The 17258-nt window shown below is 46.4% G+C and overlaps 2 protein-coding genes across 5 annotated transcripts in view; both read right to left on the bottom strand.

Annotated features, from left to right (window-relative positions):
- The window catches only part of SKIP (Shal K[+] channel interacting protein), a 143424-nt gene that overhangs the window by 57041 nt on the left and 69125 nt on the right, over window positions 1–17258 (bottom strand). The gene's annotated exons all lie outside the window — the stretch shown is intronic.
- Window positions 9470–15598, bottom strand: Gld2 (GLD2 poly(A) polymerase). Its single transcript, XM_070280891.1, has 3 exons — window positions 12101–15598; window positions 11786–12046; window positions 9470–11727 (listed from the first exon to the last, which is right to left on the bottom strand). The coding sequence occupies exons 1-3, from the start codon at window positions 15152–15154 to the stop codon at window positions 10549–10551; spliced, it is 4494 nt and encodes a 1497-aa protein (XP_070136992.1). The 5' UTR covers window positions 15155–15598; the 3' UTR covers window positions 9470–10548.

Genomic DNA, 17258 nt, shown 5'->3' with positions numbered 1-17258 from the left:
TCGCCTCTTGCCGTTTTTGCATAATTCGATGTCAACGTGTGTCAGTTTTGTTGCGGCTGCTGTTGTTGTTTTCGTTGGTACAGAAAATATATGTATAGTAAGTAGTATAGCTTGTCAGCTGCGAGGGATCCTTTTGCGCAACAGACACAAAACTTTTGCCAAGCGAAGCAAAACCCCAGCGAAATTGTCTTGTCAGTTAGCATTTGTCGTTGTCTAGCGGGAACTGGCACTGGCTGGGGGAATTAATATACAATTGCATAGCTGAAGGCGCATTTAAATAAAATAAACAAACGGAACAAAGCGAAACTAAACAGGTTTCCTCGAACGAACTTGGCAGCGCAAAACTTTTGTCACCCTCATAAATATTCATAATTATTCCAAGAGCAAATAACAAAGTAACAGTAGCAGCATATTTTCCATTTGATTGCCTCAGCTGGGGGATTCTCGGTGCGGTCTAAACATAGCTCGCGGCCCTAAAAAATAGCAGTCAATTCCGGTGACTCAGATAAAACTCATTAAAGTGGAACTTCGGCAGTGATAAGAGATAATAAACAGCGAACAACAAAGAAAATAAATGAGAACCAGAATGGTTTACAAGTCGGTTCCGCTCGCCGAGCAAAACCCTACGATGGCTTCCTTTATTGTTAAGGGGTTATATACCTTTTTTATTTTCAAAAAATCGAAAATTTTTTTATCGCTTTATCTTAAAGAACAATTCCTTGAGAACATTTTCCCAAATTTTCATAGAGATTGGAGCAGTAGAAAAAAAGTTACAGCGCTCCTAACCGCGCGCCTCATTGCGGCCTTGAACTGAACTTGAAACTTTAAACGCGAATATCTCGAAATGGTGTTTCTTGAAAAATGACTTTGCGGTGACAATGATTGACGGAAAACTACTGAACCGATTTACTTCAAATTTTTTTTAAAATGTTCGTAATGAAATTCTCTTGTGCTTGAACGATCGACTTTTCACGCGCAAACTTTTTTTTCGGCGAAATAAATTTTTTAGTGAAATTTCTAGAGACCAAAACGTTCATTTTTAGCATAAAACGCTGCCATATCCAAACAAAAACAAAAAATTTTAAAATCGATCGTTCAAGCACAAGAGATTACTCTAAACTAATGAAATTTTTTTACTTTTATGATTTAAGTTGACCTGTTTGACCAGGGGAACTGTCACCGCAAGGCTCTAAAAAAAAAAAGGCCTCTAAGGAAAACAGCCACCCCTTAAAAACTATTCAATATTTTTTCACCAAATTTTGTAAAAACATTCTTAATAAAGTTTACTATTAAAATATTAAAACATCCGTGTAATTAAATAATTGCTACATACAAAAAATTCAAACTTTCCTCTTTTTCTTCGAAAAAGAAGGTATATAACCCCTTAATGAAGGCCGTCGAGTGATCTCTATCAAAGTTTTCCTCTCGGCCGGCTTTGATGAGGTTCCCCACATTCCTGGCACCATCCCAACACTCCCACTGCTCTTACGCTACTGTGTGAGGGTGTCGCAGCTGTGCGAGAAGCAACAACTAAATTAAAATTTACAGCACTTCAAATGGAAACGTGCCTGTTTTATTAAATCAATTTTTACGACGAGCCAGCCAGTCGAGCTGGCCAAGCCATGCCACGGAAAATGGAAAATCTTGTAAAAACTCAGTTTTCCGTTCTTCGGCAGCTTGTTGTTGTTTTCGAAATAAATTAGACATTTAATGATGACCGCAGGCTGTTTGTTGATTGCTCTCGCTCTCGATGGAAAAGTTGCGCATTTTTACAGAGATTTATTTAATTTAATTGAAGTTTTATTGCCGCAGCCAGTGCCGCGGAAAGCAACCTAATTCTCGCCGAGCGACGAAGCTTTAAGGAGTTGCCTTACACTGCCATTCACGAAAAATGGTAAAAAATGTCAAAAAAATATTGTCTTAGAATTTTGATGCAGAATGGTGGGAAATTGATCCAGAAATCGTTTAAGGTACTCCGCTTAAGAATCCGATGAGAATTGGGGGAGGTATGGCTATCCATGTGGGTCACATAGGGAAAACCCCATTTTCAAGGGATCCCATCACGAAAAAATGGACAAAAAACCTAAAAAATATTTTGTCTCAGGATTTTGATGCAGAATGGTGCGAAATCGATCTAGAAATCGTTTAAGCTAGTCCGCTTGAGAATCGGATGAGAATTGGGGGAGATATGGCTATCCATGTGGGTCACATAGGGAAAACCCCATTTTCAAGGGATCCCATCACGAAAAATGGACAAAAAATCTCAAAAGTATTTTGTCTCAAGATTTTGATGCAGAATGGTGGGAAATCGATTCAGAAATCGATTAAGGTACTCCGATTGAGAATCGGATGAGAATTGGCGGAGATATGGTTATCTCTGTGGTCCATATAGCGAAAAACCCCATTTCGGCGAAATAGCGAAAGACCCCAAGGGGTCTCATCAAGAAAAATGGACAAAAAATCCGCCCGAAGTTAGTTCTCCTTTCTTATTATATCTCTTTTTCGGCTTTATTGAATTAGACAAACATATAATGCTGGGAATGCAGTGGCCAAGGCGATTACTTTCACTTGGGCGCACTTAAAGCTCTTTGCAGTTCCGGGCAAATCCAGGCCGGGGGACTGTGCAGCTTGGTCAAATGGACTTAGAACGAAGAACTGGAGAGTGCTTGGCTAATGAAAATGACAAAGAAACCAAGAAATCCTTTAATGCACTTTGCAAATAAAAAACAATGACTAGGAAGAGCCGGAGTAGGCGGCTTGTAGGCGACAGCACTTTCCGCGTATGAATTTCAATTTAGCAGCGCCTTGAACTGCACATGCCTAAGAGTCACACCCAAAGGACTCGCCCACACACAAGTGCACGTTCGCTCGCATATCCTTTACACCCACTTTAGAAGTCGTCTGTCTGTGTCAACAAATTGCAGCCAGTCAACAACCTTTTCGCCAAGTTTAAGGTAATAAGTTCTGCACAAAAAGTGGAGGCAAAGTTTAAATAAAAGGACACATTGTGTACACTCGAAAAGAAGACGGAAGAAAATTAAGCAGGGATTGCTTGGCAAAAGAAGTCTGAGGAAACAAAAGAAAGCTCTTAAAAGGACCAAGAAGTCCTGGCTAATTTAGATACAGTTTTAACGATCCTTTAGGTTTGTAAAATAAATTCAATAAAAATGGGTTTCCAGTGTAAGGATTCTGCGACAAAAACTATTCACACCCACACGGCTGGAGAATCCTTTGCACTCCTGGCGCCCAAGATGCATATGCATAAGTTATGACTGAGTAAAGTTCAAGAGCCCGGCAGGGCGAACAAGGGTAGAAGCAAGCCTGGTCTTTAAGGACCTGCCTGACTTTAATTATTTTTAGCTTCTGGCTGCCGGCGATGGCCACCAAAACGTCTGACTGCAAATCATATTAAAACTTTTCTCTCTTTGCTGCGTGTTTCCCATTTGCCAAAGACAAAGGCAAGAGAAAAAAATTAAGAAACTTTGTGCGCCGCAAAATGAACTGTACAAAGTGTGACCCCAAATCCCACTCTGTATCCTTGTCCATGAGGCTATCTGCCCAGTCTGAGTCTCGCATTAACAGAACGAGAAGTCTGTCCGGCAGGGCGCGGGGCGACTCTCCACCTAATTATTATGCTATATGCGTGCGGGGTGCAAAACAAACGCACAGACGTAGCTCCCAGGAAGCGGCAGGACACGGGACGAGACAGAGTCGGACTGGCAGAACATAATAATAAGTGGGGAAAAAGGCAGGGAACAGCAGCAGGCCAACCAAGGGAAACCCAACTGGGAAAATGGCCATGGACTTGGACCTGGCCATTGTTGGTGAGCCACTCTCTTTTTTCTCCATTTTATCCCAGATATTCCCTGGCCACGCATTTTCGATTTCAATACAAATAAAGAAATTGCCCGAAGAAAGCTAGAAATTGGCAATGGCAGCCGCAAGAATGGCAACCGAAGGAAGGCGGAGAAAACTTTTCCTTTCTGCACAGAGCACTTAAAACCCCAGCAACAGAACCGCCAACTTGAAATGCAATTAAGTCTCGGAGCTGGAAAAATCTCGGTTGGGAAAGTCCGAAAGCCTCGAGTTTCCCACAAAAATTTCATGCGTTTCGTCTCGGCTCAATAAAATGGAGAAAAGGACTTGAGTTAATGCCTCACAGAAAGACAGCAAAGTTGTGTAAGAAGGACTCGCCCCCTCTCTAACTGCATTGCTGCAGCGAGAAAAAGAATGAGTAAGAAAAATTATTATTTCACATTTAGCACGTAACGCACATAAATCCTTTTAAATAAACGTTTGGCACGTTTTTTGTAATATTCCTCGCAGCAACGCGGACGTTGCAACGTCCAGAAAAAAGGACGACGCAGGACCTGGGATTCAGGAACGAAAATCCAGGAAAGGTAGGGTAGGTTTCTGAGCGGACACTTAAGCCTTATCCCTCAGAGACTGAGCTGCTTGAATTTTTTGTCATGAAGGGAAAAATATTAAAAGGATTAATACTCTAAAAAACGTAAGAACTATTATAGAGTATATTTGAAAGAAGAGAGAGGAGATTTTTATGAAACCCAACTAACAATAGTAGTTACTCAAGTCACTCTACTCTTCAAACTCTCTACAAATATTTGAAATAAAGAAAAAGTTCCTTAAGAAGGTCCCATGGCTCTAGCATATTCACAATACCCGCTCGTTAAGGTGCGAAATTACTTAAAACAGTGGGACGGACTGAGCAGGTGGAAGTGGAAGGAACGAAGGTAATGCAGAGGGAGAGCCAGCAAGGATTATGGCATCATTCACCATGGCGCATGCAAATGGGCACTGAAATTAATCACTGAAACAGAGCGAGTAAGCGGAGGAAAGTGCGGGAAATCAAGAAAAGCAGGAGCTAGCTGACAGTGGCCGACGGCAGCCAGGACATTCGAGGACCAGGTAACACAGCTTCTGTGAGTTGCTTTTTAATTGATCGGATTCGCGAGTCCTGGCGACAACTTCTTAGGACTTCTATAGTCCTTCTCCGAGCGCCTTGGCCTAACTTCCCTCCCAACCTCCCTTCCGGCCACTAATTGCAGACACTTTTGGCCTTGGCAACATTCATCATTTGAATGAAACTACAACAAAAATTCATAATCATGCAAATGCTGCTGCAATGCAGATAGAACAGACCGAGGAACATCCGCCCGAGTCCGGGGTGTCCTGTGACTTTACTTCACTTAACTTGGCGGGCTCCTAACGACTGACACGTGAGAAGTTTTTAACACGTACACGATGGAGAAAGCTCGGAGAAATTTACGAGTTTCTACGGCTGCTTCTCCTACTTTGTGATTTATTCCAGAGTATGAATTTCCTCGAAGCCGTCTTGTTTTTCCTATACCCCTTGTTGGCGAATCGGGGAAGGGTATGCTGCACCTTCTGGATCCTTGGCGATAAGCCTCTAACTTTTGAACATATAGTGGGTAGCTCCTGGTCTCAACAGTTGATGGAAATTTTTTATTTCTTTGCAATTTTTTTGCCTTTGCTTTAATTTTTATCACTCTCTCCCGGCTGGGAGTCGCTGGTGCTGTCTGAAGGTGCCACACAGGTAGCACGCGATAAGACTGGCCGCAGCGCACTCGAAACGGAAAACCGCAGGGGGAAAATCGGGAGCTCGGCTTCAGCAGAAGAAAATAAAACTGAAAGCCAAGCACGAGGAGGAAATGCAAAAAATGACACGAAATCGTTAAGCGACAGCCAGGAACTTCGACTTGAACTCCCCCGAAAACCCCATCCGTACTTCTCGCCAGCACTTTACTTCGAGGCGTCCTTCTGCTTTGTGACTAACAAGCGTGCCCAGGCAACGGAAATACTTGCCCCCGTTCGCGGCAAGTGTTGTGGCGATAAGCAGTGCCACGCCTACTCAACCCCAGCCTGCCACACGCTACTCGCTGCCCGCCCCTTTTCAGCCGTCGCACTTGAAACGATATGCAAATGTGCATGTGGCAACCCTTGGGGGCCTGGTAAACAAGCGACCCCTCCGAACTCTTTCTATAACTCCTCCGAATTGCCAAATAAAAATAAAAAGAAGCAATTTTTGTTAATACAGCAGCGGTTAAATTATTAGTTCTCTGGATATTACAGGAATTACATTTAAATCATTTAATATTAAAGATCACGGCAACTCTTAGTAACTCCCGAGATTATTTTAAAATATTTTTTATAAGCTACATTGTTACTTTATTTCCCCCTGAGATGTACGCAGAAATCCCTATCCCAATAGAGGAGGGTTAGGGCGCCATGCTTCGATGACAGCGATACGACAGGGATATATTCGGGGCGATATGGATATGGACACGGATGATGAAGGGCTGCGTGGATGCATGGCTGCATGGCTTCAGGTCTGCATGAATTTCAATTTTTGTTATAAACAAAAAATGCGGGTAATTTGTGTGTACGTGTGGATTTTTTCGAGCCATCGATCGATCGATTTTGTTGTCACTCACCGCGCCAATTTTGGCATGCGTGTTTTTTCCCCCTCCAGCCAAAGTTTATTTTTCCCAGCCTGTGTGACAGAACCTGCAGCTTTTTCTGCGGTTGAATTTAAATTTTTGGGCCCAGGACTCGCCGAAAACAAAAGCAGGGAAAAAGTGCAAGCATGTCATATGAAAAATGCATAATAAATGAGCCTGATTGGCGGAGGAGGGCGTGGCAGCTGCGGCTGGGGAGACACGCCTTACAGTTTTTCTTTTGATTGATTTTTCCACCATTTCCGCTTTTCGGGGAGACTTCAACTATGCTGGGGCGTGACTATTACAGAAATTGAGTTGTTTTAAACGGGAGGGGTCGGCCACCCTGGATAACAAACTCCGAATGAGCCATAAAATAGTGAAATAAATTCTAGAGAAAGGCCAACATGGAAATGTCATGTGTCACAACTTTTTTATAGCGGATCGTAAAAGCCAAAATGTATACATTTGCCAACTAAATGAGCTATGCCCGGATACTCTGCATAGCATCGGGTGTACGCCGTACGCAGACACGCACTGCCAACAGTGTCCTGGGAAAGGACTTTAAATATTTAATGCGTTTCTAATTGTGCGGGAATGCACATGCGATGTGCAGTACACGCCCCCACCGAACTGGAATTATGCACGGCATTTATCACAAAGTTGAAATGATTTATTGTTTTCGGAATTTAAATTCAGTGCAGCAGCCTTCCTCTGTCGCTCTGTCTCTAAATTATGCTAAGTGCTTTGGCATTAGGCAACCCGAAACAACACAAACAAAAAACGAGGGCCCACAAAAAACAAATGCATTAAATTGCATTTAAAACTAATTAAAATTGTAGACAAGCACTTACGCTAACATTATTTATTATTGTTGCTGCTGCTGCAGTGGCTGTTGCTTTTGTGGTTTGTTAGAAAGGTTTGGTGTAATGAGCTTACCTGCAATTAAAAGAACAAATATGAGGAAATTAGTAAAGTTTTTTATTTGAAAACAAAATTGCATAAGAGTATTTTGAAATTTAGATTTAAGCTAGACCTTTAGTCGGTGACTTCTTTGGTCTTCTATTTTTAGTTTTTTCAGCTTTCCCTCTACCTGCCACAGGTAATTTGTTGCTCAGTGGCCAACGAGGCAACAAAGGGAAAAAGGATTCTGGCAAAGGATCGAAACGCAATCCCAGGCTGCATCTCGAACCCTTTTTGTTGTCTCTATGCGTCCATAAAAAAGAGGAAGGCAGAAAAATTGAAACGACATTGAATGAAAATTCTCGTACGTGTCCCAAACAATATAAAAGCCAAGACCGAAACCGAGACCAGAACCCAATCCCAATTCCGACATCCATGGGGAGTAATCGGTCTTTCCCTAGAACAAAAAAACCCTCGACATGTGGACGGCAAAAAAGTGTCCAAGTAATCGAGCAACTTCAATTTGGCTGTTGGAGGAAAAATGAAAAAGAGGAAAATTGTCAGGGAAAACTCCCTCTCCATCTGCCTCCTGCCTTGGCCGTTGTTCCTAAGCCACCCCCATCTTCGCCTTTATGATTCCATTTAGCGCCTGGCACGCCAATTACAACGACAATGAATAATTATTCGAGACCAAAGAGCAAATCCCAGGCAGGAATTTTAATGCAGCAGCTGCTGCTCTCTATTTTTGTGCGAAATTTTAATGAAGTTCCATCCGCCCTTTGTTGTGCAAATTATCTTGGCTTTGAATTTGGATATAATTCGGATTCCGCTTCAGATTCCGATTCCAATCCCGTATCCGAATCCGATTCCTCCGGCAAATGAAAATGAAAATGCAAATGCATTATCATTAACAAAAGACATTAATTACTTTGGGGGAATGATGAAAAATGGTTGAGGGACTTCGCGGTGCACCGTTTAATTGCCAAACATTTTTGCACATATGCACAAATTAGTGTGACAATTGTTCAGTCCGCGTTAATGATAATGACGGCTATAGTCGCACACGATATTGCATTACAGCTCATCGCTCATCCAGCCACCCAATTTTGAAATCCCAATCCGGGTCCCGTTGACAATTTTCGCCATTAGGTTGGATGGGCGACGACAGCCGCCGGACGGGCAGCAAATCGCAATTGGGAACGGAACCATTATATCAATTACTCATCACAGGACTGCATGGCACACCCTCACAGAATCACTCGACTAGGGCTGCAAAGTTGGCTAATTTATAGCTGAAACAATCATTTTATTATGAAATGAATTTGATATTTAAAACAGATAGCAGGATGTTATGGAATATTCTTTAAAAAAAGGATATCCTTTTAATCTAATTTATCTACCTTGTCGAAGAGCCCTTCTTCCTTCCCTGAAATCGTGCATTGCAATTGACGAAATAATCTGCTGCACTGTCATTTTTGGTTGCCATCGATACCAATCCATAGCTCCGGCAGATGCAGATGATGGCAATAGAGTTTCGGGCAACTGGAAATGTGCTGCCACGCCCCCCTCCTGCCAAGTGGTGCTGTTCAGTATTCAGCATTGTCGACCAGTTGGCCACTGCCACCCCCTCTTGTTGCGTAACAGCTGCATCGATGATTTGATTTGATTTCCTTAGATAATTGCCAAACTGAAACATGTGCGAGAATTTGCGAGGCCGAGACTGGCTAGTCCCCAGGGTGATATTCGATGATGACGGCCAACCACTAAGAATTAATCAGAGCAGAATATCAAATTGAGCATCCTACACGATTTCATTCCCATATAGTCCTGGCTCTTGAGTCTACACCCCCAGAGAGTCCGTGAACCGAGTGTCGAAATGAAGTCATTGATTCGGGGATTTAATGGTTACATGATGAATGGTTTCGTTCTGCTACAGTATATGCATATTTGAGGGTGAATCTTAGTGAGTTCTGATTGCTGACGTATTCTAGTAATACATGAATTAATATAGGTCATTAAAACGTAGTAGAGTTCTTTTCCCAACATATTCTTAAAATAATATCTCCCACCTATTATTATATTTTTTTTTTATTTTTTTTTTTTGGCGCTATCATCACATTTGTTAAAGTCTGTTGGAGCTCGGTAGCCAAACTCTCATCAACTCTTGAGCGTTTTTTGTATAGATGCTTAGCGCGGTTTTTACATTTTACACTGTTTTGTTACAAAAATGTTTTGTCTTTTTTTTGTTACAGACATTTTCTTGAGATGTTTTAATTGTTTTTCTTTTGGGGTTTCTGGGTGTTTGTGATTTTTTGTGGCTTTCGTTTCATTGTGTCGATTTTGGAGTGTACGAAAGGTGGCCTCATACAAAAGTGTAAAAGTTCTAAATTATAAAACTGAGTTCCCTGCCTCGACAAAAAATGCACTCCTACTCCTTGCTATTCTCTACTCTACTTTTAGCTACTCTAGCTACTCTACCTCAACTCGGCGTTTTTCTAGCTTGCTATCTATTATTTTTTTTTACATTTCTATGGACTTTTTAACCCTTTTTTTTTACATTTTTGAATTTAATTTTTTGGTGGGGTTTTCTAGTGAAATTTTTAAGTTTTTTTCCAGGCCCATTTGTTAGCAATATTCTTGCTTTTGAAGCTTGTGAAAAATTGTTTTCGTTTATCGTTGATCTTTGATCGTTTTTTGGTTGCGCAAAACCCTTTAAGCTATTTCTATGTTTATGAATTGAATTGCTTTTCACTGTTTTAGTGGTTTTTTTGCGACCGACTTTGCTTGGCGATGGATCGGATGTTGCTTGGCTTTTTTTATTTTGGTCATTTCACATTGACAGTTCCCTTCGAGGCGAGTCGAATCTACCATTAAGTCTACCTATCATCATTATCACATAATTATCCAACGTCAAATTTTCAAATCGGTGTAAATCCGCGCCCGGCAACTTCTACAATAACTTTTTTCTTTCACAACCTTTCAATTTTTTTTACGTCCTGATGGGTGGAGATTCTGGTTGCTGTATAAAAAAAATTGATATCGATATTGAGTATGTATGATCTCAGATCGATATTTGTGTTTTTTTCCGAGGAGAGTATGCTGTTTGAGTGGTGTGATTGTAAGGTTAGGTGGTTATGTAGTGTTGAGAGAGAGATGCTGTGAGTGGCTTCTAAGCAAGTGGTGGCTCGGTGGCTGTGGTGGCCACCGAGTCATCGGAGTTGGCTTGCATCTTTTGGAGGTTCGTTTTCTGCTGGCCAGGGACGTTCAGATGATCTAGAGGCACCTCGTTCTGCTCCAGTTTTCCGTTGATGTCGCTCCACACAGCCGTTGTGGCCTTGTCCACCATCAGTTTCGAGTGCCCCAGCGACCTCACGGATCCCCGGTTGTGGAGGGACTGCAGATGGTTCTCGAAGAAGTCACCCTCCACCGACTCGAGCGTGGGGGGCTGCATCAGGATTGTGGGTCCGTCATAGCCCTCAAATATGGAGCTTAGGTTTCTGGTGGACTCCAGTCTGCGGTAGCTGGCGTGGAAAATGGCCCTGATCCGCTCAAAGGTCTCGCTGTCGTACACTGACCGGGCCGTGTTTGTCTGGTCGAATGGCTCTTCGATGCACAGCTCGTTCCACTGGTGGATGTCATTTTTGGGTGCGTTCGACGCCCGGCACACTTCTACGGGCAACACACCGCCCACCCGTATCGAAATGGCATATTTCCCGTACTCGAAGATGCTGTAGTAGTGCAGGAAGCTGAGCATCAGTTCCCCCAGGCTCTGGGTGTTCTCCGACTGGTACGGGCCCATCACCTCGTTCATGTCCACGTAGCCGAAGTCGCAGGGTTGCAGAAGTGTGAACTTGTCCGGGTACATCTTGTGTAGGCAGGGCAACACCGGAGGATTGACGCCCGACTGGAGGAAATGGATCACCATCAGCGACAGGGAGTAGGAGGATATGGTCATGTTCTTGGCATTGTTGATGTTGTGGTACTGGGCCCACTGCTTCACCGTCAGTGCCATCGGACGGACACGCCACTCCAGCTGGGAATAGCAGTACAGGAGATGGGTGTTCCTGATCCCCACGGAGTTATTGAAATTGATGTCCACCTCGACCTTGTGCTGGCGATCGGTGAAACGCAGTATGGGCACTCGTGCCTCGATAAGATTGAAGTCCTGGAACACGTTGGTGCGGTAGAGAAGCCCCCTCATTAGCTGCAAGTGGTAGACGGCCTCCATGCGGGGATCTAGGTTGGGGTTCGTGCAGGCGAGCATGCAAATGTCCATGTCGGAGCACTTGGACCCAAAGTTGGATATCGAGGAGCCGACCAAATAGAGGCCATATTTTGGGTAGGCGGACTGGAATTGGGAGGTCTGTCAGCTATCTTCCCATTAAAAATTTCGCCCCCAGACTTACCATTGTCACCGAGTAGATGAAGCGCCACAGGCGCATCTTGATCTTGTACAAGTGTTGCGTTTGCTGGGCGTCCAGGAACTTTTTCCAGATCGACAAGGACAGCGGCTCCCATTTGTTGCGACTGGGCACTGAGCGGGGCGGACGCCTCATCTCCACCTGCTTGGACCGAAGCAAGAAGCGATCGGCGGGCGTGTACCCGAAGAACTCACTCCAGTAGCGGTTATGTATGACCAGAGGCAGTTCGTCCTCCTGGAAGTCGTCCTGCGGGGGGTTTGGACGATTTCTAAGATTGTCTATTGGAAAGGAAGCACCTACCATTATGGCCTTATGGCCCATTGAAGCCACTGTACTCTTGCTTGAACACGCTGACGGGGTGCAGGACAAATTCGAGGCCACCGATATGGAGTCCGCCTCCTCGCTGTATCCGCCCTTGACCTGGCCCTTCGAGCCACTGTCTAGGCCGTCCAGGCCATCCGGCTCGAGCTTGTAGCCTCCGAAGTCTTCCATGTCTCCACAGCAGGCTCCCATGCCTCGGGGACTGACCATCATTCCATGTCCCATGTGGTGGTGCATGCCGGCAGCGAGGTGCGACTGCTTGTGGTGGTGGTGGGACCTGTAGCCGTTCGTGTGCTGTGACTTGCGCTCGAGCTCTCTTAGGTAGTGCATGTCGCCGTAGGGCACCAGATTTGGACCACTCAGCTCCGGGACTTGGGTGCCTGTGGCCTCGGCCAAGCAACTGGCCATGACATTCCGCACCACCGACTCGACGGAGGCATCGCTCAGCTCGCTGTCGGAGCCGTCGCTGTCTAGGCTGGAAGCCAGGCTCATGCATGACTGGTCGTCTTCCGGCTCCTCCGCGTCGGAGCTGGCGTGGGTGTCTAACTCGATGATCTGCTTGTGGTGGTACGAGTGGTGATAGTGGGAGTGGGAGTGGTGGTGGTGGTGCGTGTTGACGTGGCTGCTGCTAGTGGTGTGGCTGTTGTTGCTGTAGCCGAGCGGCTCCAGGTCGGAGGAGAAGCCGCCATGGGCTGGATCCAGACCCAAGTCAGCATACTCGTGGCGCTGATCGAAGTCCGTTTCCAGCGGCTGCTCGCCCTCCGAGGTGGTGCTGCTGGCCGTGGCCGTAGCGGCTCCTCCTCCTCCTTGTCCTCCAGCTCCCGCGCTTCCTGCGGTTGCTCCTCCTGCTGCACCCACTCCTTGTCCACTGCCACTCGCTCCGCTTCCGCCGCCGGTGACTGCCACTGCTCCTGGTACGCCTCCCATTCCCGGAGCATACACCATATAGTGCCCTGGCTGATAGACATAGTGCCCGTCCACCTGCCTGGATTGGAAGTAGCGCGACGGCTGTCTGTGGGCCGATGCCTTGTTGTAGTCCATTGCATGTCCATGATAAGTACTATGATATTTAGGCCTTCTCCCGGCCGATTGCGGCTGCTGCTGCGACGGTGGCTGCTGGTTCTGCAGCGGTGGCTGCGGCTGCAGCTGCGGCGGCTGATAGGTTCCAACTGGAACTGTCACACTCACCGTCCCGGACTTCCTCTCCGTCGGCTCCATTGCATTATAGCGCATCCTGTTCCGGTAGTTCCTCTGAGGATGCTTGTTGGGCGACATGGAGGTAGTCGAGCTCGGTCGGCCCAACTGCGACTTGGAGGAGGAAGCAGACAGCGACCCCGACGAATTGGAGGTCTTCTCCTTGCCGAAGGGATTCTTCCCGTTACGCTTGTTAATGGGCCGCGGCCTTTGGTATGTGTTGGTCGATCCCTGGAAGTTTCGGTTCTGGTTCGTAGCCGGCGGATCGCTGGTGGTGGCTCCACCAGCAGTAGCGCTTGCAACAGTGTTAGTGCCTGTGCTCGCCGCTCCTGTCGCTGTCCCGGACGCTCCTGCCGCTGTCCCGGACGCTCCTGCCGCTGTCCCGGACGATCCTGCCGCTGACCCGGACGCTCCTGCCGATGTCCCGGCCGCCACATAGGTCCGGTTGCCACCCACGGTTCGTTGGTCGAAGGGCGGCTTGTAACGGGGACCCCCGCCCATTCCTCCGTTGGTACTGTTGTAGAAGGTCTTAGACTCCCGGTGGAACGCCGTGGATGCTGATACTGGGACTCCACTTACTGCTCCGCCGCCACGTCCACTCGCTAGACGATCTCGATGTGAATTAGGCCTTGCATACCGCCAGGTGGTTGCGGGGCTTGCCGGGCTGGTCGTGGGTGAGGCGGTGGCTATGTGGGGGCTATTTCCCGTAGTAGGACTGGTAGATTTTTCTGTTGCTTCCCCGGCCACTGTAGTCGTGGACGGCGACGGTGCTGGAGAGTTCTGATGTGGCGACTGGGGCAGTCTACTTGATCTGGGCATTCCCGGGACCTGGGCAGTGTGCAGTCCTCCCGTGGCCTGGTTGTAGTAACCTGGATAGATGATTCTCTGGCCAGCGTAGGTGTGCTCGAATCCTAACGGCATAATGGGTATGCCGTACTGCGAGGAGTAGCCCTGGTTGTAGGGGTAGTTACGATCGAACTGCCAGACGGCGTTCTCGGTGTGCCAGAGGCGGCGCTGTGGTCCGCTGGGCAGGTAGCCCTGGTATATGAACTGTGCGGCCGATACCGCACCAGGTGATGCTGATCCCGCCGAGCTAGTAGTCGCTCCCGCCGCGCCACTTGCAGCGGCTCCTCCTGCATAGCGGCTTCCCGGCGAGCTACCATTGGGTCGCGGTGAGACAGAAATCCCGGCGGAGGACAGAAGCGGCATGTGGGTGGTAAGGGTTGGCGGTGTGGTACGTACAGTTCTGGGCGTGATCGAAGAGGGCGTCGGTATGTCTAGTTTTTCTCCGGTCAGGCCTTCACCAATATCGTAGAGAAACTTCATGGAGTACTTGTAGCCACCTGGTGGGCGGGGGAAGGTACGCACCACCGTGGTTCGGCGCTGCCTACGCGGCTTCGGGGTACTCTGATCCAGGTCCCGGTTTCGGGTTCGCATTCGCACCTGATCCTGCTGCTGTTGCTGCTGTGACCCCACCAAGTTGATTTCCATTCCATCTGGACTGGGTTGGAGTTCCTTTTCTGGATCTGGCTTTTCCATGGTCGGTGACGGGAATATCATCTTCGACTGAATCTCATACTGCTCCTTCTCCGTGTTAGTCTTTGCTTGGGTTTCTGTTCCTGTTTCTCCTTCCTGACGAACTCCTATTCCTGTCGATGTGGATTTTGTGGGGATACTAGTGGTGGTGGTAGTGGTGCTAGTGCTATTTGTTGCCGGCGTCGGTGTGTGGTTAGTCGTGTTACTGTTGCTAGTTGCGGTTGAGGATGCCGCTGCCATTGCCGTTGCCGTTGCCGTCGTAGCTTCTGCTGCTGCGGCTGCTGCTGCCAGAGCAGTGGACATTGCTACCGATGCGCGCGCGGCCTGGTCTCACGATCCAAACAACATATATCTACATATATATGTGTGCGTAGGTACGCGCAGATTCTAAAGAATATGTTGTGTGTTCCGGTTCTTCTGTCTGCCACTCCAATAAAGCAAAGAGTTGACAGCAAACTGAACGCCTGGATTGGGAGTCCGAAACTGGTGCTCTAGATGCGATATGGAGCTCTATTCGGACGGAGTTCGGATCTCGTTGAAATCTTGAAATCGATTTATCAGAAAAGTTTTCAACTGGTGTGGTCCTCGATCCCTAGAGTGCTTCCTTCATCCTGTGGTCTCCCTCCGCCGGTTGTCTGTTGTCTTTTGTTGTCTTACGAAAGGTATACGCTGAATAACTCTGACTTTTCATACAATTTGTACAGAAATTTAACACAATTTTCCTCAAGGATTAATCACGACACACACATACGTAAAAAAAAAATGACACCTGTCATTTTGAAGTTCTGTAAGCTCGTGGGTTGCCTCAGCAGTGTTGGTCAACAGGGTTGTGGCACTTAAGACGCCATTAATATTTAATATTCAAACAAATAATGGCTATACTATGTTTAAAAGACATACAAAAAATCGTAAAAAAATATCCCAAGGAAAGAGTTTCAGATCTTAAGCTTAGATCCCATTTTGGAGCCCCGCGTGGTAACCCCAATAACATTCGATTGTGTTGTAGTGTTGCTCACTAGAGTGGCACACATATCGAACACTTTCACTTCAAAAGGATTCACACTTCGCAGAACTCTTATTTTTTGTGTACTTTTTGTGGCAATCCTTTTAGCTCTCCTCTCCTGCCACTTGAGCCAAATTTCTTTGACGCATTGGTGGGCAACAAAAGAGCTGCAAGGCTGACACCATTTCTCGAGACAAACAGCCTAGAACAAGAATGGCAGGAGTGGAGTGAATCTGCGGCATCCACTCAACACAGTTTTTCGTTCTAAGCCCGGCTCAGACTCCCTTTCTTTTCTGACTGCAGTCCTTTGTCTTCGAATTACGCTCGCAATTTGATTTGCTTATGTAAATTATGAAAATTGCCCACAAAGAGCAACCGCAACTCGACGAGAGACGAGTCTCCCGTGCCACGGATTCAATTCGATTCGCCCGGCTCAGCCCAAAAAATACTCCAAAAAGTTTACAATTTTTTTTTTTTTTTTCTTTCCTCTGTAATTTGAAACAAATCAAATTTATTGCCCCAGACGCAGCGGCGCCATTGGCAATTTTCAGATGCGGCCAGATGCGGTGAGCATATGAAATGAGCCCAGTGGCGGCGACTCTGGAAAGGGGGTTGCTGGAATTGGTTTGGTCTACGTGCATATTCGGATACGGGCCGGGATCGGGGACCAGAACCGGGCGCACACATATTCTAATTAGATTTATAACGCAACAATAACTGTGCTGTTGCTACGTTTATCCCGCCCCCCGCCCTTCCTTCACGCAGAATGAGATTTCGAATTTAAAATTTTCCATGAGTTATGGTCAGAGATTGTACCAGAAACAAGGGGTTGCGGTTATGTGCACTGAGAGCTCACTTTTCCTTGAATATTTTATACATTTGAAATATATTTTGGAGAGCTTGGGGTCCATGCCAAGATATTTCAATGAAGATAAGTCCTGCGCTGCTCAATCCTACGTGAAAATCGGTTGAGTCATGCCGTATTATTGGACAAATCCTGCCTTCTGATCCGGTGCTATCCTGCCCCTCATTCAGTGCTGTGTTCAGACGCGTGTTTCAGATTTTCGATTTAGCACACACCCAGAGACATCTTTGCCCCGTTTTCCTTTTCAATGTATTTTTTTTTAGGGGGGTTTCTCTGGGCAAACTAAAATTAGCCTCGAAAAAAGTTTCATATTACATGCAAGCAATTTGCCAAATAAACTGTCAGCAGCACTGAGGGCTAGTAAAAAGGGGGCGTCACTGTATACAGTGTAGTGTGCAGGGCGAAGATGCTTCGGCCCGCCATCGATTGAGGCCTGAATAATTCACAAAGGCTGGAATCAGGAGAGGACCAAGCCAAAATGCCATGGTCCATGTCCCCCGAGGGAAAAACGCAGTACAAATAAGACAGCTCCGTGGAGG

This window comes from Drosophila bipectinata, chromosome 3R, assembly GCF_030179905.1.
Source record: "Drosophila bipectinata strain 14024-0381.07 chromosome 3R, DbipHiC1v2, whole genome shotgun sequence".
Taxonomy (NCBI): domain Eukaryota; kingdom Metazoa; phylum Arthropoda; class Insecta; order Diptera; family Drosophilidae; genus Drosophila; species Drosophila bipectinata.
This window is presented reverse-complemented; position numbering and strand designations above follow the sequence as displayed.